This window comes from Phalacrocorax carbo, chromosome 2, assembly GCF_963921805.1.
Source record: "Phalacrocorax carbo chromosome 2, bPhaCar2.1, whole genome shotgun sequence".
NCBI classification, from domain to species: Eukaryota; Metazoa; Chordata; class Aves; order Suliformes; family Phalacrocoracidae; genus Phalacrocorax; species Phalacrocorax carbo.
This window is the reverse complement of record NC_087514.1, coordinates 38,196,501-38,215,976: the sequence shown is the minus strand read 5'-3', so window position 1 is coordinate 38,215,976 and position 19,476 is coordinate 38,196,501. Positions and strand designations below refer to the sequence as shown.

At 40.6% G+C, this 19,476-nt stretch overlaps 1 protein-coding gene across 3 annotated transcripts in view; it reads right to left on the bottom strand.

The window, feature by feature from the left end:
- CPA6 (carboxypeptidase A6) overlaps positions 1 to 19,476 on the bottom strand; it is an 85,215-nt gene that overhangs the window by 11,116 nt on the left and 54,623 nt on the right. For all 3 annotated transcript variants that reach the window (XM_064442584.1, XM_064442583.1, XM_064442585.1), the window contains exons 4-8: positions 19,115 to 19,229; positions 18,056 to 18,157; positions 17,142 to 17,246; positions 2,222 to 2,332; positions 1,881 to 1,971 (exon numbers count right to left, since the gene is read on the bottom strand). In XM_064442584.1, coding sequence (XP_064298654.1) covers positions 1,881 to 1,971; positions 2,222 to 2,332; positions 17,142 to 17,246; positions 18,056 to 18,157; positions 19,115 to 19,229 — 524 coding nt within the window. The remainder of the gene's footprint in view (positions 1 to 1,880; positions 1,972 to 2,221; positions 2,333 to 17,141; positions 17,247 to 18,055; positions 18,158 to 19,114; positions 19,230 to 19,476) is intronic.

Genomic DNA, 19,476 nt, shown 5'->3' with positions numbered 1-19,476 from the left:
AGAGCTCTTTATTCTCTGGCAAAACAGAGAATCAGACAGAGTTTGGGGTCTGGTGAGGGAAGCAGAGCATGTGCTTGATGGGATGATGAGCAACCTTGAAGGAATTATTGTTTTTTAAACTCAGGCTGGGGACCTGTCTTTCATGTTCAGTGCAGAGGAGAAATGCAATAAGCTGTGGATTACAACACACAATGCATGTGTATATTGTTACAGTTTCAGCCTAGAAAAAATAGGTTTTTTGCTGAAAACTATGCAAACATTTTCAGGACTGAGTAAAAAGTGTACTTTAATAAAGTGGATAGGGAGCAGGAAGAGGGAGGAGCAGAGCGATTTGAACTCAAGAAAGATTAATTAGGACTAGAAAGAAAATGCACTGTATGACTATTAACATTGCAGTGATAGGTACCTATAATATGGCTCTGAAGACTTTGTAAGAGAACTGTTTGTTCCAAATACGCTGGTGGCTATATTCTGAACAGTAAATGTATGTCCCTAAAACACCTGCAGTTGTGACATGAACTTAAGTAAAAGATGATAACAGTGATGCAAGACTTTGGTGCATTTTTACATTATTTTTGCAGTATAAAATTGCCTTAAAGGTCGTGATAGCAGCTCTGGGACTGTCTTCTGTTGTGGAGGAATTCTCAGCTAACATAGGTTTTCTGTAACTGTTTCTGTGTCAGTCCTCTCCATACTGCAAGTAGAGTAAAAAAAATTGGAAGCATATTTCACAGGTTGATACTGCATTGAATGTATGCTTCTGTTCAATCTCATCTGTAATCTCCCCAGGCAGACTATTCACACTCACTTTTATCCTTACAGTTCTCAAAAATCTACTCAGAGAACCCAATCACTGCAAGCCAGGCTGTACGGTGCTTACTCCTCCTGCGAGTCATCGGACTATCGTGGAAACATCTAGAGACTTCCGGCAGAACAGGGATGGGCTGAAGGGAGGGCCGTTGCACTAGTGCTGTGCAAACACAATTTCTGTCTTTATGTGTTTATAATGTAAATAAGGAAGGTGGACGAAAGCTGGAGGAGAAAACAGCAGCACAGAGAGGTGAAGGAAGTTGCCCAAGACGGGAGAGCAGGTCAGCAGAAGAATGAGGTATGTATCACCCTATTGCACAACAAAGTGCTATTCCTTTCTGCTGCACCAGAATTTGTGTGGCTGCTTACCCCTGTGTGAGTTGCACTGTCTTGCTCTAAGATTTAATAAAATACTATTCCTTCTTCAGTGGACCCATTCCAAATCTTTTGCTAGTATTTCATTACTGCTACATTCTCTATGCAAAATTGAGGTCAATTTTTACGAAAGTGTTTACAGAAGTGCTGGGAGTTTAAAACCGGATCCCCATGCATTTAGAAACACTTTCTTCCTTTATTAAATCACTAATAATAATGGCCTTAAAATATTCTCAAACACTTCTCTGTGAGGCCAACAAAGCAAGCCTGACATTTCCAAAGCTAAAGCCATTTCAGAGAAATGATGAATTAAATAAAATTAAGTTTGAAATGTTTCCTAAAGCTGTAGGCAGGTAAATTCTGAAACGTGATGGGCCAGACTCAATACCGTGCTTCAAATTATTTACATGATTGCAGAAATACAGAATAGCTGTATGTGCAGTTTTTTACTCTTGCCACACTCGCCATGAAAACTTTTTACTTGTGGTGTGTTTTTCCAAAGTTCAGACTTTTACTTTTTTAGAAGCTAGAAGGAAGATTTGAGCCCTAGCTTGTGGCTTTATGGGAAAATAGCTTCAGCTTTAACTATGGAAAAGAGAACACTTCACAACGGATGTGACCTAACCTACTTACTCTGTTGGATAATTAAATACAGGGTAATCGGAACTGGTCGACCAAAGTATCTCCAGACTTACCACACCATTTCACTTTCCAGTTGCGATTAGCATCAACACCATAACACCGAAACCTTGTGTTCTTCGATCTTGTTTTTCTCCAAAATCGATCCTAACATAATTTATGAAATAGTTAAATAGCAGTATTATTATATTTTGGTAAAAACCTATTTGTACACATAACAAACCAACCCTGGTAAACATATTCAGTATTATATTTTAACTGGAGTAATTTACTTCCATTTTGCACGCAAAGAAGCGATGGTCCAGATTTTACAGAAAGTCACCTTTGAATGATGTAACAACCATTCAATCTTCCCTGTCTGAACAATTTTTTGAGTAATGCTACTGGCACTACTTACATTTGTCCAGCTAAAATGATATCCATCCACATTAAATACAGGCATGATATAGAAATACAGCTGAGTTAGCATCTTTCTCATGGCAGGATCGGTCTGGTATGTCTGAAGAGCCTAAAGCAGAAAAACCCAAGAAAGTAGCTTCCATAATAAAAATAATTTCCCAGTTAAGTATTGTGACAGGCTAAGACAGTCATGTGGCCTTTGGCAGTACAGAGACCTGATCTCACGGCACCACTGACATCCTTACAGCTGTATTTGAAAGGCTGACATCTTCCTGCAAATGTGATTAAAGGCAGCGTGTGAACATAAGAAAAAGGTGTTCAAAAGACCCTATTCTCTCTGCTTTTCAGTTACTTTCAATAGCAAAGAAGATACAACTCACATTACAAGCCAATGCATACAAAGCATTTCTTGACATAGGAGCCGAAAGTCAGTGGAACCGATTCTTAGTTGAGGAAACGAGTTTAGCTCCAAGACAACAGAGTGCTGCTGTTTCCACCAGGTCATGATTTGGTGAGGTCAGAGCATCTCTTAAAGCATTTAAGGCTCGCATTACATAAGCTTTTGTTGTATTCAGAGTAATTTACTATACCCACTATCATCAATACAGGCAGCTTATTCCTTTATAATTCAGAAAGCCCTCTACTTTTGCAGAATGGAAGTCTAGGTAAGGAAAGTTGGTGGGTTTTTTTCCATTCTACATCTTAGAAAAATGAGGCTTTTCAACAGTTCTGTTTGCTAGTACTACAGATGATCCTTTACTAGTTTCAGGAAGCCTGGACTCCACATGCTGTAGCAAAAACTGCCCCTGGTCATAGCTGGGCATCAAACTTGCCTCCTTCAAAGTTTAAGTCTTGATTCTGTAAGGCGAAGAATCAAGTGCTTCACCTGGCAGGCGGTAAGTGTACCACACCGATGCTGGGTTCAGAGGGATGCCTGAGGCTGGCTCCTGTCCTGCTGGTGCTGGGCCCTTCAGACCCAAGAAGTAACATGTGTTTGGGGGGACAAAGGGAAACGCTTGCTCTGAAACCTAAGCTAAAAGTTTTTCGATTGACAAATGCCAGGGAAGACTGTGAAGTACAGGAATTTGATACTTCTGGGTTCCTAACCATGCAGCTGTTTGGATTATTGGAGGTGCCATGAAAGCTGACAGATGCTTTTGGTGGAATACCTGCAAGAAATACCCATACAACTGGACATGTCTGGGGCTGAAATTTACTCATGGAGGAGTCTGAACATTTTTTTCTTTACTGAGGACCTAGTAAGACTTCTAAATACTTGTTCTAAGCTGTTCATTAACCACCTTTGTGTTGTGCAGTGCTTTCTGCTCACCCAGCCTCAGCCTCCCTTCCAGCAGTGCTTTGCACGTGCAGGTCCTTCAGCCTCACTGGCAGGTGCAAAGCAGTGTGTTATCCATCTGCAAAGCCAGCAAGTCAGCCAGTGCTACTCCACCCCCAGCTCCTCTTCTGTTTCAGCCAGGCAAGAGGAGGGGAAGGTGAGCAATAGAGGGCAAAGGGGGCACAGCACAGAATGAAATGAGACTTAGGCAGCAGCTGGGACAGCATGGCATGGAGCACTGCAGGGTGGCATGAGGTGCTGAAAGAGGGTAGGGTTATCACAGGGCAGAAGAGGATGACAGCGTGCTTTTGAGGGGAAGCTTGTTGGAGTCATGGGCTGCCTGTGAGAAAGTCCCTGGCTGACACAGAGGTCACAGGTCTCCTGGCCCACGTGCCAGAAATTCCCCAAAGATTCTTAGCTGGAATGGTATTGCACTCAAATTCGATTTTGCTTGTATTAGGAAGCCACATCAAGGCTACAAACACATTTGCATAAAAATACTGGTATTCAGGGAACTGCAGCTATAGTAAAAAGTAATTTTGTCAAAACACAAAGCAATGGTTACTCAAAAATAATGACCATGAAAACAAGGGCTCTGTTTCATTGATGTTCCACATACAGAAAACACATACTGAAGCAACAAGGGCTACTCTGTGCATTAAGCTAGCCTTGCACTTAAATCTTCACAGGATTAAAAGCCTATGTGGTAAGTATGGATGTTAAATCTGCAGGACTGTTCTTACAGTGGAAACAGAACCAAGCTGTGCTCCAAAATGTGAGTCAAGAAAATAAGCATTTTGATCATGTTTATTTCAGGGGGAAGTAATTTGGCTGGGGAGGAAATAAGCACCACACAGCACTTCCTTGAGTTTTTAATGCTTTTCTCTTTCTAGACAGTATTAACAAATTAAGCTCAGCTTGTGTCTCCATGTGGGTATTTAAATATCAGTGATAACGAGGCTGGCATATCTGTTTGTATCTGTATTCATGTATGCTGTTCTTTTGCTGTCAGTTACACCTGTAATTACACATTTTGTTACACTGTAGTGTTAGGTACTGTATTTTAAACTGTGATGCTATAAGATCAAACTCTTTAAACCACTTTTAAAATAATCTCCTTAAAATAATGACATATAATTAATTTGAGGTAATAGGCTTCTTAACAATTGCATGGATGACCTTTACAATTTTTTTCAGAACCTTTCCAAATTTGCAAAAAGTGACATAATGAAAATATTTTACTTAAGACTTTTTAATAATATTCAATATGTTTTAAATCTTATGAAAAGTGTATTTTTCTTGCTAGGTAAAAGCACCACCATTTAAAAACCAAAACAAAACAAAGACTGCAAAATGCCAAGCACCCTTCCATTTTTTAAAGCTACTCTGTGTATTTGAATGCCTGCTGTCATTGACAAAATACTAGGACAGGCTTTAGAAAGCATTATGGTCCCCAGTAATACTCTTCAAAATCTTAAGTCTTAAAGTTGATTTAGAACCAAACATGTCAATCATTCAATTCTGTTCTTTAAAGCAGATATGGTTTATCTTAATGATTGGATTACCCTTTTAGAGTAAGACTTAATTAAAAATGTAATGGACCTGGTGCAGCTTTCTTCCTCATGGAAAGCAAGAGTGTAGATGGTGTAACCTGGTGTAAGTGACTCTGCTGAAAATACTTTCTCCTTCATACTGTTTTTATCTGGCAATTTTATTTGATATATATAATCAGGCACACAGACTGTGTAATCTTACCTCCCATAACAGGGAGGTCTTTGGCAATGTGCCTTACACTTACTAAGGTCTACCCTTCCTGGAGCAAAGCCCACAACTTGCCTTTTGTGACGTGCCTCTCAAATCCTCTGAACAGCAATAATGCGAACCACACCCCGCCCCCGGCAGTGTTGAAACATTTTCTCTTCACTATGACACAAGCAAGATGATCATAAACCATTAGTGAATTAACTACATTGTAGTTTGCACAGAGCTCTCAGAATACAAAGTCATGCGACTTTATACAGCTTGATTCTGCTTCCCCATCATGCAATCAATAGCAGCTTTGCTGCTGAATGTGCAGAGAGCCAGACTCGCCCAATAAATGCTGAATAGTGTTATTAGTGAATGAACAGATGATACAGGAACCCTGCCAACACCGTGCAAGCAATCTGCCTGGGGGATGGGCGAAAGAACCGATGATTAATAGGAGGGGGCTCGATCATCTGGATCAGCAGAGGGGTGGTTGTTGATAAACCTATGCCAGCTTAGGCTGGCTGAGGATCTGGTCCATAAGAAATTTAATCTGGGGGACAAAGTGAACAAAAGAACTATATTGTAAACTGCAAAGGCAATAAAAGGCAAGAGTTTAAAATGGATTTAGGATGCAGTTGGGCTTTTTATAAAATAAGGGGATTGCTTGAGAAGGACAAAGCAAGGAGACAGGGTTGAGAGAAACTCTGAAATTGCAATTGAGCTTAATGATAATTTGCTGTCCCACAATTATTATCAATTTTAAGGTAACAATCAGCTTTTGTTGTTTCTGTTTTTTAATTAAACAACCACACTGAATTAAACAGTTACTATTTAACACAGGGAATTGACTCCATTGCTGTTCTGACAGAAATCGCCCAAAACTGCTTCTGACAAAACAGGATTAATTTTTCCATGCAATTATTAAGATACCAACGAAAGCATCCTTTCTGATGGTAACATACAGTGTTTTACTATTGTCTGTGTACTTTGCACTTTAGCAGGGTGACGCTATGATCTGCCATTCAGGCCTTCATTGCCACTTTATCAGTTTGGCAAGCTGGTGGTTAGCTCTGTCTCTGTTCTTGGAAGCAGTACATCTTTTTACCTTCATTTTCCCTTTTACTGTTAGTGTCCTGCTTTGACACTCAAATCACAAGCAGAGTGGTAGGCCTGTTACTAAAGGTAAGATATAACCGAGTATCTAAAAACAAATGGCTTAAAACAAAGGGTCAAATTTTCAAGGCTGAAGCTTGAATTGTGTCTGATTTTCTTTTTTTTTCCCACCAAGCAAAATTTTCCTTCCTCTTTGGAAGCATTTTCCACAGGAGGAACCCAGAAACAGCAACTGAGAAGGATGACAGTGTGCTGCAACTACTCGGCAACACTCAGAAGAGAGCCCATATAAAGAGTCTGAAAAGAAGGACCTGAAGGATCCCAAAGGCTTGCTTACACTGGTACTTAAGGATGCAAATGGAGAAGATGCTGAAGCACAGAAGAGGCACAGGGACGATGGCATGATTAACATGTTATAGAAGCAAACTGCAGTTCCAGGAAGCTTGTAGAAGGCTGGAACCACCCACGCAAATGAAGGCTCTTGTGGGGAAGAAGCTGGATAGAGTTACACTGATCTTAATGGAAATAGGAGACACAACTTCTTGGTTCCACTCTGAGAGGCAGTATACAAAAAACCCTCCCAGGTCCCAAATAAGTCAAGGACTACCTAGCAGGGAAAAGAAAGGTCTGAGTTATTTTAAGCACTGTGAATACCCTGAAAGGGGCAACACAAGTCACTCTACTGGTAACTGTATGAAACTAAAGCTTACCAAGTTGGTGGAGACCCCTGGAGATGTCTAGCTCACAAAAATATAATTCCTGAATTTTACATCCTAGTTATGTTTGTCCAGGGTAGTACATATTGAGGGCAACCCAACAGAACTCACTTGAACACATTGTTTAATTCAGTTGTTGAGACACAGTTAAATAATTAAGATACAAATTATTGCTTGTAATTCCATTTCTGGAACAACTAAATGGTCCAACACACAGGATTTTCTTTCACAATCCTTTCTCGTGCTCAACAGTGTTTCTGCATATCAGTAATTTTACTGGGGCCCTAATTACTCAGCATCATCATACAGGAGTGGACTGCTAAAATATAAGGCAGAATTTCTTCCCCAGGGCATACAATTTGTTGAAGCAACAATGTGAATTCTCTTCATGCCTTGAAGAAGAACATACCAAACAGCTTAAAACCCTTCACAGGGTAGAATTTGAGTGTCCTAGTGATTAATACTTACATAGGAGTTTGCACTAGCAAGTGTCATTGAAGAATTCCTACTACAGGCACAACACAGCTGCAGGGTTACCTTTATTTTAGCAAGATGTATTCATATTGTGAAAAATGAACAGCTGCAAGCAAAATGAAAGCAATTTTTACCTTCTTAAGATCATGGGTAGGCAGGAGGATGCAGCTGAGTAGTTGAAAGTGCACAAGAGAAATAATGCAGTACTTTTGTCCTTTGGGAAGAGGAAAACTGGAAACCATTTTAACTGTTTTTGTTTTGCCATCATGAAGATGTCGCAGCAAAGTAAAGCACCTTCTCTAAACTGTCTTACTGTTGAATAGAACCTGGAAAAATCCACCATGGACCAAAAGAGAAAGAAATACTGCACAGTATAAAAATGGTTTGCCACAGCTGCTTTTAAAACAATGCATCACATGCCTCGTTGTGGTGATACCATGGTACTGCACTCCATCTTTTTGGCATTGGCTTAGATATTATCCATTTTTTTAAAAAAAAAAAAGCATCACAACTGAGGGCCCAGTCTGGGAAACTCTTCTTGGTAGTCTTCACTGCTATCTTATTTTCCTTCCCCTCAGACGTGGTGCACATTAGTAATCTCTTTTTTTGATAGCAAGGTTGTGCTGGAGAGATGCAGACTCAGAGCCAAGTGGGATATAAGATGGCTGCTGAAATAACTGAACTCATTTAGAACTGAACCAGCTGTGGAGCAGAGGAGGGATGTTGAGTAGGAGCAGAAACTACCTACACATAGGTGTGAGTACTGCACAGAAACTTCAAATGGCAGGAACAGCATTTGGAGGGTGAAAAAAATCATGAGGATAAAACAGATTCTGCATCTGCACCAGTGCCCCTTGCTGTTGAAAGGCTGATGAATGAAGTACTGAATGAAGAGGCTGAAGAGGTGATCTCTCTGATGGAGAAAAAAACAAATAGTGTTTCAGGCAGAAGCTCCTGACAGAGAAGAATGAGTTAGCTAAAGGTAAGTAACGCTGAGTGTTTCAAATATAGATGCTGCAGAATGAAACAGATGGATTTTTCCTCCAGATAATGGATATATAGGGAGCACTCAGAGAAGTCAATTTTTTTTCTGAAGTTAGGCAGCTAAAAAGACAGCTGGGGAGACTAGAGTCTGGCAAACAATAAAAATTAAACTCCAATGATTGTATTGCATTTACTGAAAGAGCTGCAGAGTTTGTGGAGAGATCAGTCACCAGGTGGCTTGTCCTTGACGGTGAGAATAGCCCAGACTTCATGGTGCTGTCACCACTGGCAGCTGTGAAAGAGGCTGCAGGGGGCCAAGAAGCAGCCCTGAGAAGCTTCTAGCCTTCCTAAAACAAGGGTGAACTAAAAACTGAGGTACAGTAGGAAAACCCAGACAGGAAGATTTCATAGAGCAAGAGATGCGTTGGTTTAAAGGGCAACAAAAAATTTCAAGTCAAGCCAACATCAGCTGAAAAGCTTTAGCTGAAGGGAACGGACTTCAGAAAGAAGGAAAATATTCTGCTAAAGGATGAAAGGAAAAAGCTACAGGTACAGTATTTGTTTTGGCCTTGCATGCTTCTGATTCACTTCAGATTATTTCAAATTATTTCAGAAGCTCTTCAGGTTTCTGAAAGCCAGCACTCAAAGATATGTTAACAACAGTGGCATATCTATCCCCAGGAACAGGACTGGCATAAACGTACGGCATATAGGGAGAGGCAGTCAGGTCCTTGCTTTCTTTCCTCTATGGTCAAAGCTTCTGCTTGGAAAACTCAAAAAAAAAATGAGATGGAAAGCATATCACAGGGGGCGAGCTAACTACATTGTCTCAAAGAATAACTAAATACAGGTGTAATGAGCATCCTTTAAATTAATATTAGTCTCAAAACAAGACCCAGCAAGCTCAGCAAGACCCAGAAATGATCCAGAACACGAAGCTGTTTTCCTGACAGTGTGGATTTCACCACTGGAATGAGTGACTGAGTCCTGCTCTGACTGTTGATGCAGCATATTGCAGATGTTTTGTCCATCAGGACATGGACTATGGAATTTTGCAGAATAAGTGCTATACTGGCTTTCACCAGATCTTAAAGTAGGAATACTTATAGCTTTATGGCCTTCTGCCCACATGGCCTGCATGGCGCAGAAGAAGTGCCAACCTCTTTTAACACTGATGCTGTCTGAGTCTCCTGCTTGGACCAGCTTCTGATTGCACAGTTGCCCGTATTCATTTCTGTATACGTGTATGTGCTGTTATTTTAGGTATCCTGTCTTTACAGTCAAGCACTTCATAAACATTCCTCAGGAAGAATCTGAGATCTTGAACCCTGCAAAATTCCTGGTAAAGACTGGTCTCTGGGGCCTGGTCTGCAAGCCCTATGGTTGGCTAATTGGCAGTATGCATCCCATATGCATCCCACAAGGTGGCTCATAAATCAGTCTCAAGCTTAGAATAGTGGAGGCAGATGTTGCCATTATGCATCTTAGACAGTCTATATGTCTCTCTTAGCTCATTATTATGGAGTGAAAAGATGGGATTCAGGCCTGGTTTTGGCAGCAATCAATACCAATGTCAGCATTAAAAAAAAAAAAAAAAAATCTGCTCCCAGCCTTTAACTTCTTTGTCTAGGGTTGCCTGTCTGCTCCCCGTGTGCATGACAAAACACAAGTGCTTCATCTGGGATAATTTAGGAACTCAAATAACTGGGATCGTAGGACACACACATTTCAGAATTTGGACTTTCAGCCACACATGTCTCAATCTAAAGTACACAGAGCATAGTGATATTCCTTTCAGTTTTGGAATTCTTCTGAGATGAGACAGCTCTTATGGCTCATTTTTAAGGGACAATGCAGTGCTGCAGTGTAAGTAGGGCTTCAGAGGTGCAGATTTGTATTCCTCTACTATATCCCTCCTTTCCAGTGGGCCTGTGGATATGGGCGAGGGAACTGTCATGGGTAGTCCAGCAAGGTCAATGCCTGAACCAAACTTATCAAGTCACCTTGATCAAATCCAGAAAGCTCAGCAAAGACCTTAGATATTGGCTAGGTTCTGGCCCAGAAGCAGCGGACAAGTGGCACTGCTCATCCAGGAAAACACCACAACAGCCTCACATTAAAGAAAAGTGGCTATATGCAATGCAATGTAAGCTGACCCTAATTCAAAGAATAATAGTAATATTATTTTGAGGGAAGTCCTCAAGATTTAAACATTTGAAAAATGTAAGAGCCTAGGGAGTCTATGGAAGAACGTGCCACAGTTCACATTTGAGATGCAGATACACTGAATCTGGTCAATACATGTTAGTTTTCCTTTTTTCCTAAGAAGACCCGCTTTGGAGGGTGGGAGAAGAAGGTGATGGTGGAGGATACTGCATTTCCAAAGTGTGTAAGGCTATTTGCACCTTCATTTGAGGCCCCAATTAAGTCACTCCCTGAGAGGGATGCACATGATCGCAATGGATGTTTCCCTTACAGTTGCCATTGGATTCTTAGAACATTTTGTCAACAGGTACAATCAGTGCTTGCTTCTTGAAGGTTTTTAATTACGTTTCTTCAATTTTCTAATCCTGAAATAAAAATTCCTGCACCAGAAGCAAAGAATAATGCATCTTAAAGTCACATCTCTTTTATGCTGTTCTCTGAAAACGTTGTATGAATGACATTTCAAGGTTATACATCATTGACATGGATCAAATGGCAGCATTTATTAGAGGGAAGAAAGTCAAACCAGATGTAATGGGAATCCTCATCTGCTTTCACTAAAACTGAAACAGAATCTAGTTTTGATGTTAATTTGAATAGCAGCCTGTGAACCATATTTCAGATTTTTAAAACAGTGGTAAAATCCTAAATTTGAAGTCTGGACAATTTGATATCCAAATTCTGCTTCTCCTCTCACAATTGCATGCCCAATGAAGAGGAGTTACATTCTCTTATTTAACACATATACAAATACAATTGTACTTTTGCAAAAAGTCTGTAGGTTTTGCTTCTTTGTTTCTATGAGGGCTATTTAATTTTGGATAAATACATTATGCCTGATAAATAAATTTTGTTTCTAAAGTCTACTGCTTTCTGTGAAGTAATAACACATGACAGAGTCCCTTTCTTTCCAGTTTGTAATATTTACTGACATATTTTAGTGATTAGATCCCATGAGTCTTTTTAAAAATCTAGGCTAACAAACCTTTTTTTTTTTTTCTTTTTTCCTCTTTTCTAAATGTTTTGCTGTGGACACAAATTCTGGGTTACATTAGATTAATTTATCTTTGCAGGTTGCCTTCAAAGTAGTCCACGTGTAATGAGTTCCATTTCCTTTTACAGTTCCTTTTGCTTCCCTGCCCCAGCACAGGTCTCTTAGTATTTCCACTGTCAGGGCCTTTTTTCAACCCCTTTCCAGCTGAGTAATGCTTGAAGTTGGGTGGGAGACTCGACCATAACCTAACTGGTATTCAGCTACAATACAGGCACAGGCACTTCTCTGTGGCTCATTAGTTGGTACCTAAAGCTCTGATCCTGTGTGTGCAGGGCATCCCCTTTCTTGACTTGAAATTCAGTGACCATGAAGTAGGGTTTGTCAGAGGCCACCAGTATTGCTAACCCTGGTAGAACATCTGATTATCTTTAGTTGAGAGACTACAGGCATTTAGAGGCGCCTTCTATGGAAGCAGTGATGTTATTGACACCAGACCTATGGAATACAGATATGTCTAGAGCTCATGCTGGAGTAGATCATAAGAAAAAAACCACACAAAATCCCAAGCAAAAACCCCAACCCCCTAAACCAAACAACAGTCTTCACTCTCCTTTTGTTTGTTTCAAAATGTGAGCAGGCTGGTTCTGTACTTTCAATTATGTTATTGCATAATGCAAAACTATTTTCTGGGCGTTCTCTTTCTCTTTTTAATCTTTAATTTCTACTTCTGTGTCTTTCCCCCTTTTCCTCTAGTCCATCTGTTCTTTTTCTCTAACTATTGTATTTGCCTGAATACAGAACAAGCCTGCATAGCGGGCAGCCTCTTGCCTTCCCATGCCCTAGTCTTACATCCTTGCTTCCCAAGTCTGATCTGCCTTAGTCTGCTTTGCATTTCTACGTAGATGGGAGCCGGGTCCTGCTTGGGTGAACAACTCCAGATGCTCTGTCAAAAGCAGGGAGCCACTGCCCATACCCTGGCAAGCCACACTAGCAGCCGGCTGCTCAGTGGCATCTCCACCCTACAGGAGGTGGTGTCTCCCATTGCTTGCAGCAAATTCACTGGCACGCGAAGCTGCCGCTTCCAGAGGTGCAAGCAAGATACCGAGGGTTCCTAAGCTGAATGGAAATATCTGATCAAGTTTGCAGCACCCAGTCTTGAGCTTGAAGGTTAAGTGACATTCATACGTAGAGGATGTTGTCTAAGCTAAATCACTTGAAAAGTCTAGTTGTACACAGGAGTATGGATATTCCGATAAAAACAAGTGACGGAGAGCACAGGGTGAAGTGAAAGCCTGATAAAATATTTCAGGCTGCCTGCATGGTAAAGGGATGTGCGTATGCTGTTCCTGCTGGAAAATAAGCTAATGTCACATAAATCCAACATTTCCCTGTGCTTGCCTTAAATCAGTGGGCTTGTGGCACTATTCCTTAGAGTTGACAAACATGCCAGGAAAAATCTGTTTCCAAGCTGACTGCCCTTTCTCAGAACTGCCTGTAAGCACAAGAGAGGATGGATGGAAAGTGAGCTGCTGGGCTGCAGAGGTGCTTAAGGGAGGAGTCTGCCAGCAAAAGAGAACTGCAGAGTTTGAAGCACGGAGACACCTTTAGTTTTCCCAGAGTTCTTACTAAAAATGTCTAACTCATTTAATGAGAAAAGCAATATCCTAAACAAACCAATCAAACCATCTTGTCTCTCCTCCTTTTGCAGTCATTTTTAATATAATGATGAAGACTGTGAGCATAATGTATTCTTATCCTGATGCTTTTTGCTTTAAGGCTGGATTGAAATATTGCTCTAAGCAACAAAAAAGATATATATCATTTGCAATCAAAGGCAATGCATGACCGAGATGGCAAAGGTGGTACATTCTTGAAGACTCAAGGAACTCTGCAGAAACTTTCATGTAGGAAAATGCTTTTACATAATTAGTGAAACAGTCTACTAGCAAGATACTCTCCAAGGATCTCAGATAAGAACCAGGAGGTTTTTATATACACATAGTCAGCCTATTTTCTGCCTTAAGCACTATTAATAAGCTCTATTATAAGCTCTATTAATACGCTCTATTATAAGCTCTGATTTTTACCTTGCTGCCACATTATAGTGCTTTATGGGAAAACCTTGGTAAGGAAGACGTACTTGAGCAATAGGCTTTCCTGCCAGTGCCCACCTGTCCCAAACATACTGCAGCCTGTTCTCCTGGGTAGGAAAGCTGCTCAGAAATAGCTGCAAATTTGTTCATCTTTACCTTAACAGAAGTCCTAATAAGAAGGCACACAGTGATTGCACACTGAACTTTGGAGATCAGCTCCTGGATGTGGTTTAGCCTACCCATGCATCAGCAGCCATGCTGACAGGCGCACCCAAATTGTAGCGGCCTCATTATTTCTTTCCTTCCCTGTACGCTGCTCTGTCTTCTGAGGGAATGCCACACATGGTTGTATGATCATCTCAGCTAAGGCATTAGAGTGTTGATGATGCAGAAGTTTACTCTCATGAAGTGACTTATAGGACCAGGATCTTTCTGCTGAGTGGAGAGATCCCAGAAAATCAAGGGCAGATCCTTTAAATAAGAGGAGGTATGAATACATTGTAGAATTTCACAGTGATGGCGTGGAAGAGAAGTTAGAAAATTGTGTGTTTATAGGAAGAACCTTGCAAAAAAAATTGCATCCCTTATTTTGTGCAAAAAATGGTATGCAAGATATTCAAAGCACATCTGTTGGTTTTTTTGAAGCCTTCTTTGTCTTCTGTAAATTGCATTGCAAGGTAGTGTCCACTGTGCAGCTAATATACCATCTTGAACAAAACTTTGTTGGCTAACGGGTAATGTCAAAATCCTGCAAACATATCATACATCTGAAATGAATCCCAAATTAGAAGAGATTATGTGCCGATATTAAAAAAAAAAAAAAGGAAAATATGAACTGGACAAGTGAAAAGCAGAATTCCAATTCCATTTGATTGCACCAATCATTTGAAAAATGGCAAATGTATGGATATGAAGGCTAAACCCTAGATATCAAAGATAAAGGGAGCATAAATCCAGTAAGAAAGGATCAAAGAAACATTGGAGGAACCACTTGATATTAAGAGAATATGAAATCCATCATTTTCAGTGAAATCTGTCTATGAAGAAGAAGAGCCAGCAGATCAATACCTGGCTCTGAGCCTGGTGTCGCCAGCAGAATTTGGGGTTTTTTGATCATGGTTCAGTTTACACACCACCGGGCCTGCTGGGAACAAGCAGGGTACACCTATCTCAAAGTGGGAAAAGGATCTTTGTGCAGGAGTTATCTGGGCTTATTGGAAGACCTTTGAACTAGATTTGAAGCGGGAAAGGGATAAAACCAGGCTCACTAGAGATAAGCCTGGGGCAGCAGGTCAATGTTTGAGGGATGGTGTGCTAGTGAGGTCCTCTGGTCTGCCGTCTCAGTGGAGGTAGGGGATGGAGATCCATGTGGCAGCAGAGACACAAGGGTTATTGTTGTAGAAACCATGGAAGCACCTGAGGATGGTCACGTAGGAATCAGGGCTTCTTCCCCCCAAAAGGTGGTAGGATCAGTATCTCAACTGAGGTGCTTCCACACAGTGCAGGCAACCAACAGGAGGAGCTGGAAGCCATTGTGCAGCAGGAAAAAAAAAATAGTCGCCATCACAGAAACATGGTGGGATGACTCGCACAGCTGGAGTGCTGCAATGGATGGCTATAAGCTCTCCAGAAGGGATAGGCAAGGGAGGAGAGGCAGTGGGGTAGCCCTGTATGTTAGGCAGCATTTTGATTGTCTAGAGCTTAATGATGGTGATGATAGCATTGAGTGTTTATGGGTAAGAATCAGGGGGAAGGCCAACAAGGCAGGTATCAGGGTGGGAGTGTGTTATAGACCACCCAGCCAGGATGAAGAGTCAGATGAAATACTCCATAAGCAGCTGGCAGATGTCTCACAATCACTAGCCTTGTTCTTGTGGGGGACTTCAACTTAGCAGATGTCTGCTGGAATTACAATACAGCAGAGATGAAACAGTCTAGGAGGTTTCTGGAGTACGTGGAAGATAATTTCATAACACAGCTGGTGAGTGAGCCAAATAGGGAAGGCGCCCAGCTGGACGTGTTACTTGTGACCAGAGAAGGACTTGTAGGGGATGTGATGGTTGGAGGCTGTTTTGGGCACAGTGATCATGAAATGATAGAGTTTTTGATTCTTGGAGAAGTAAGGAGGGCATTAGCAGAACTGCCACCTTGGATTTCTGGAGGGCAGACTTTGGCCTGTTTAGGAGCCTGGTTGACAGAGTCCTTTGGGAGGCAGCCCTGAAGGGCAAAGGAGTCCAGGAAGGCTGGGCATTCTTCAGGAAGGAAGTCTTAAAGGCACAGGAGCAAGCTGTCCCCATGTGCTGAATGACAAGCCAGTGGGGAAGAAGATCGGCCTTGCAGCACAGAGCACTTTGACTGGAACTCAAGAAAAAAGGAGACTTTATGACTTTTGGAAGAAGGAGCAGGCAACTCAGGAGGACTACAAGGGGGTTGCGAGGTTATGCAGGGAGCAAATTAGAAGGGCCAAAGCCCAACTAGAACTTAATCTGGGTACTGCCATAAAAGACAACAAAAACCAGTAGTATAGTGAGATGGGTATTGGTCTCTTTTGCCAAGTAACAATCCATAGGACAAGAGGAAATGGCCTCAAGTTGTGCCAGGGGAGGTTTAGATTGGATAGTAGGAAAAATTTATTCACCAAAAGGGTTGTCAAGTGTTGGAACAGGCTGCCCAGGGAAGTGGTTGAGTCACCATTCCTGGAGGTATTTAAAAGATGTGTAGATGTGGCGCTTAGGGACATGGTTTAATGGTGGACTTGGCAGTGCTAGGTCAGTGGTTGGACTCGATGATCCTAAGGGTCTTTTCCAACCTAAATGATTCTGTGATCCCATTCTACGATTCTATGATTTTAGCTTCCTATTCCTATGGAATCAAACAAAAGATAAATATCTTTCTTAATCTAAGTCCTTAAAGCAAAGATATTGCTGAACTGATCCGAAGCAGTACACACTGGCACTGATTTACCTGGACCATTACCAGAATTGAAATCTTCACATTTTTAGGTCTTGGAATAAAATCCTACTTCATATCTCTGCCAATATGTGTCTGGCATATTTTTGTCCTGTGCCTAGATGTGTCTGGCTGTTGCTATCAGCTTCATTTATCAAGCACTTAAGCGCTCTACAAATAATAATAAAAAAGTAGTATCATAGCTAGTTATTTTTCTTATTAATAATATGTTAGATCAGTTATAGCAAATATGCAATATTTATTGAACTGAAGGAACTGCATGACTGTAAATCATTAACACTTACTTCTTTCACGAACCACTGGCAAAAGGCAGGACCAATCCACTCTCTTGCATGAATCCCACAGTCTATCCAGACAGCTTTCTTGTAGAGCTGTGATCTTTTACCTAACTTGAAGTGTGAATATTCATAGAAATATCACTAGATCTCATGACATTAGTGAGATACAATAATGAGAAAATAATAGAACATTAGAAACACTAAACCATTTTGAATTTTCTGGTATAGAGGCACACAGATCTATTGTTTTCAAAGATATGGCCAAGATAATGAAGCTGATCCATAGGAAAGAAAATTACAGGAAAAGTGAGAGGTATCAATTTATTTTCTATGAGGAATGATATCTTTAAATATCACGTGGAGCAGGGTGAAGAAAAATGATGCTACGGGAATAGCTTGATGTAGAATCAAATTTTCAGAACTCTGCAACAGCAGATGAAAAGAAAGTATATTGAAAGTAAATTTTTTTTTTGCATCTTGCTGACACCCTTTTCTTTGTGGTCTTAATAATGTGAGTTGAGAGCACACAGCCCTGAAATTTTTTCAGTAGCTAAAGATGAAGTATATGCGGCACATGCTGAGAAGGGCTCCAGAGTCCTCTGGGGTCCCTCTCCAGCAAAACTGCTCTACAAGTTGCCTGTAAAACAAAACTTTCCAACTCCCTTAAACCCAAATTCTGCTAATTGAACTTGTCCTGTAATCTATCATCTCCATGCATATCCAATCTGAGTAAATAGGATTTGGCTTTTGGTTTTCCAGCTTTTTATTATTTTTGCTCATTAAAGATGGCATTCAGAGATAGACTTAGATCTTAGCAACTCATCCTTAGGAAACACTGTTAATGTGCCTCTCCAGTGTACGTACTATAACCTAACCCTGATTCCAGATTTTCGTCCGATTAATGACTATTTAATCTTTACCTTGAGTACAAACAGTGGTCTCCCTTCATAGGATTTTCCAACAGAGAACATGTGAACAAGGTCTGAATGAGTTTTATTCAGATGATGCATCCAACTCTGGATCTGCAAACACAGAAATAAAATTGTTGCTTCAATCTTCGCATTTCATGGGAAGCAGCGGTAACACATTTATTAGTCTCAGCTCTCAGTCCTCTGTATGTTGTTGGATTTTCCTGTACCTTTCATCTTTTTTGTTGTTGTTGTGTGTTTGTTTGTTTCTATTTGTTTTCACACTTGAACTATCATTGGACTCTCATAGCTCTATTGCCAGAGGCTGGATGCAGCCTTCAATCACATGGGATTTTTTTCCCATTTTATTGTTGGATACTACTGGAATGCACTAGCTGACTGTCAAAAATCTGGGGATGGGGCTAATTTGCCATTCCCACTAAATATTAATGGAATGAAGAAAGAAGGTTCCTAAGTCTGCCTGCCAGGACACAGAATGGTGAACAGATTGAGCTACAGGATTCAATGGTATCTGCAATATTTGTTTCACAGGCACCAGATCTCGTTGAGGTCCAGCACCCTCCACGCTCAGCCTAGTGACTTTGTTTTGGTGTACGCTGAAACTGTATATATGAGCACACTGAAATCAACACAAATTATTTACCCAGCTCTCTTCCAGAATAGTATCCCTTATACATGAATTCGTATGTAAGTGTTTTTAAGTCTTTGGGCCTCTTGTACAAATACTTAAACGTTTGCTCATATTGCTTAATTAGATGACTCCGTAAGACTAATCACTTGCTGAATTATCTTATTACATCACAGAAAATGACCTACTTTAAAAACAAAACTCAGAAGCTGTCAAAGATAGTTACATGTAAAAATAAGTCTTGAATACAAATATTGAAAATATGTGTATTTTCACCAAGGTGCCTATTTTCAAAGAAGAAACATTTAGAACACTTCTGAAGATGAACAAGTAACCACAACTTGTAGAGAGAGTGAAATCTCTAGCCTTATTAGAAAACAAGATTCTAGCAGATAAGAGGAACAAAATGAATTTTCACGTACTTCTTCCAGGGAGTGATACACTTCATAGTTATACCCAGACAGGGACCTGCGATTCCTATATGACCTCAGTCCAGTTTGGTTTTCTATTGCTTTCTGTAGGTCTGATATGAGAATCCTAGGTAAAAAATGATAGCGGTATTACTGGAAAACTAGTAGAACACACAGGCTAAAGCAGAACAACAATCACATTTAGATTAAATATAGCAGGAATTAAACCATCCTGATGTTACTTCATCTGTTATATTTTGACAATAGAGTGCTTCAGGCTTATTTGAATATATGCTGGCAAATAAATACTCCAGCTGCTTTGAAATGTAACAGTGCCTTCAAAAAACACAATGAGCTTGTTAAGCAAATAAACC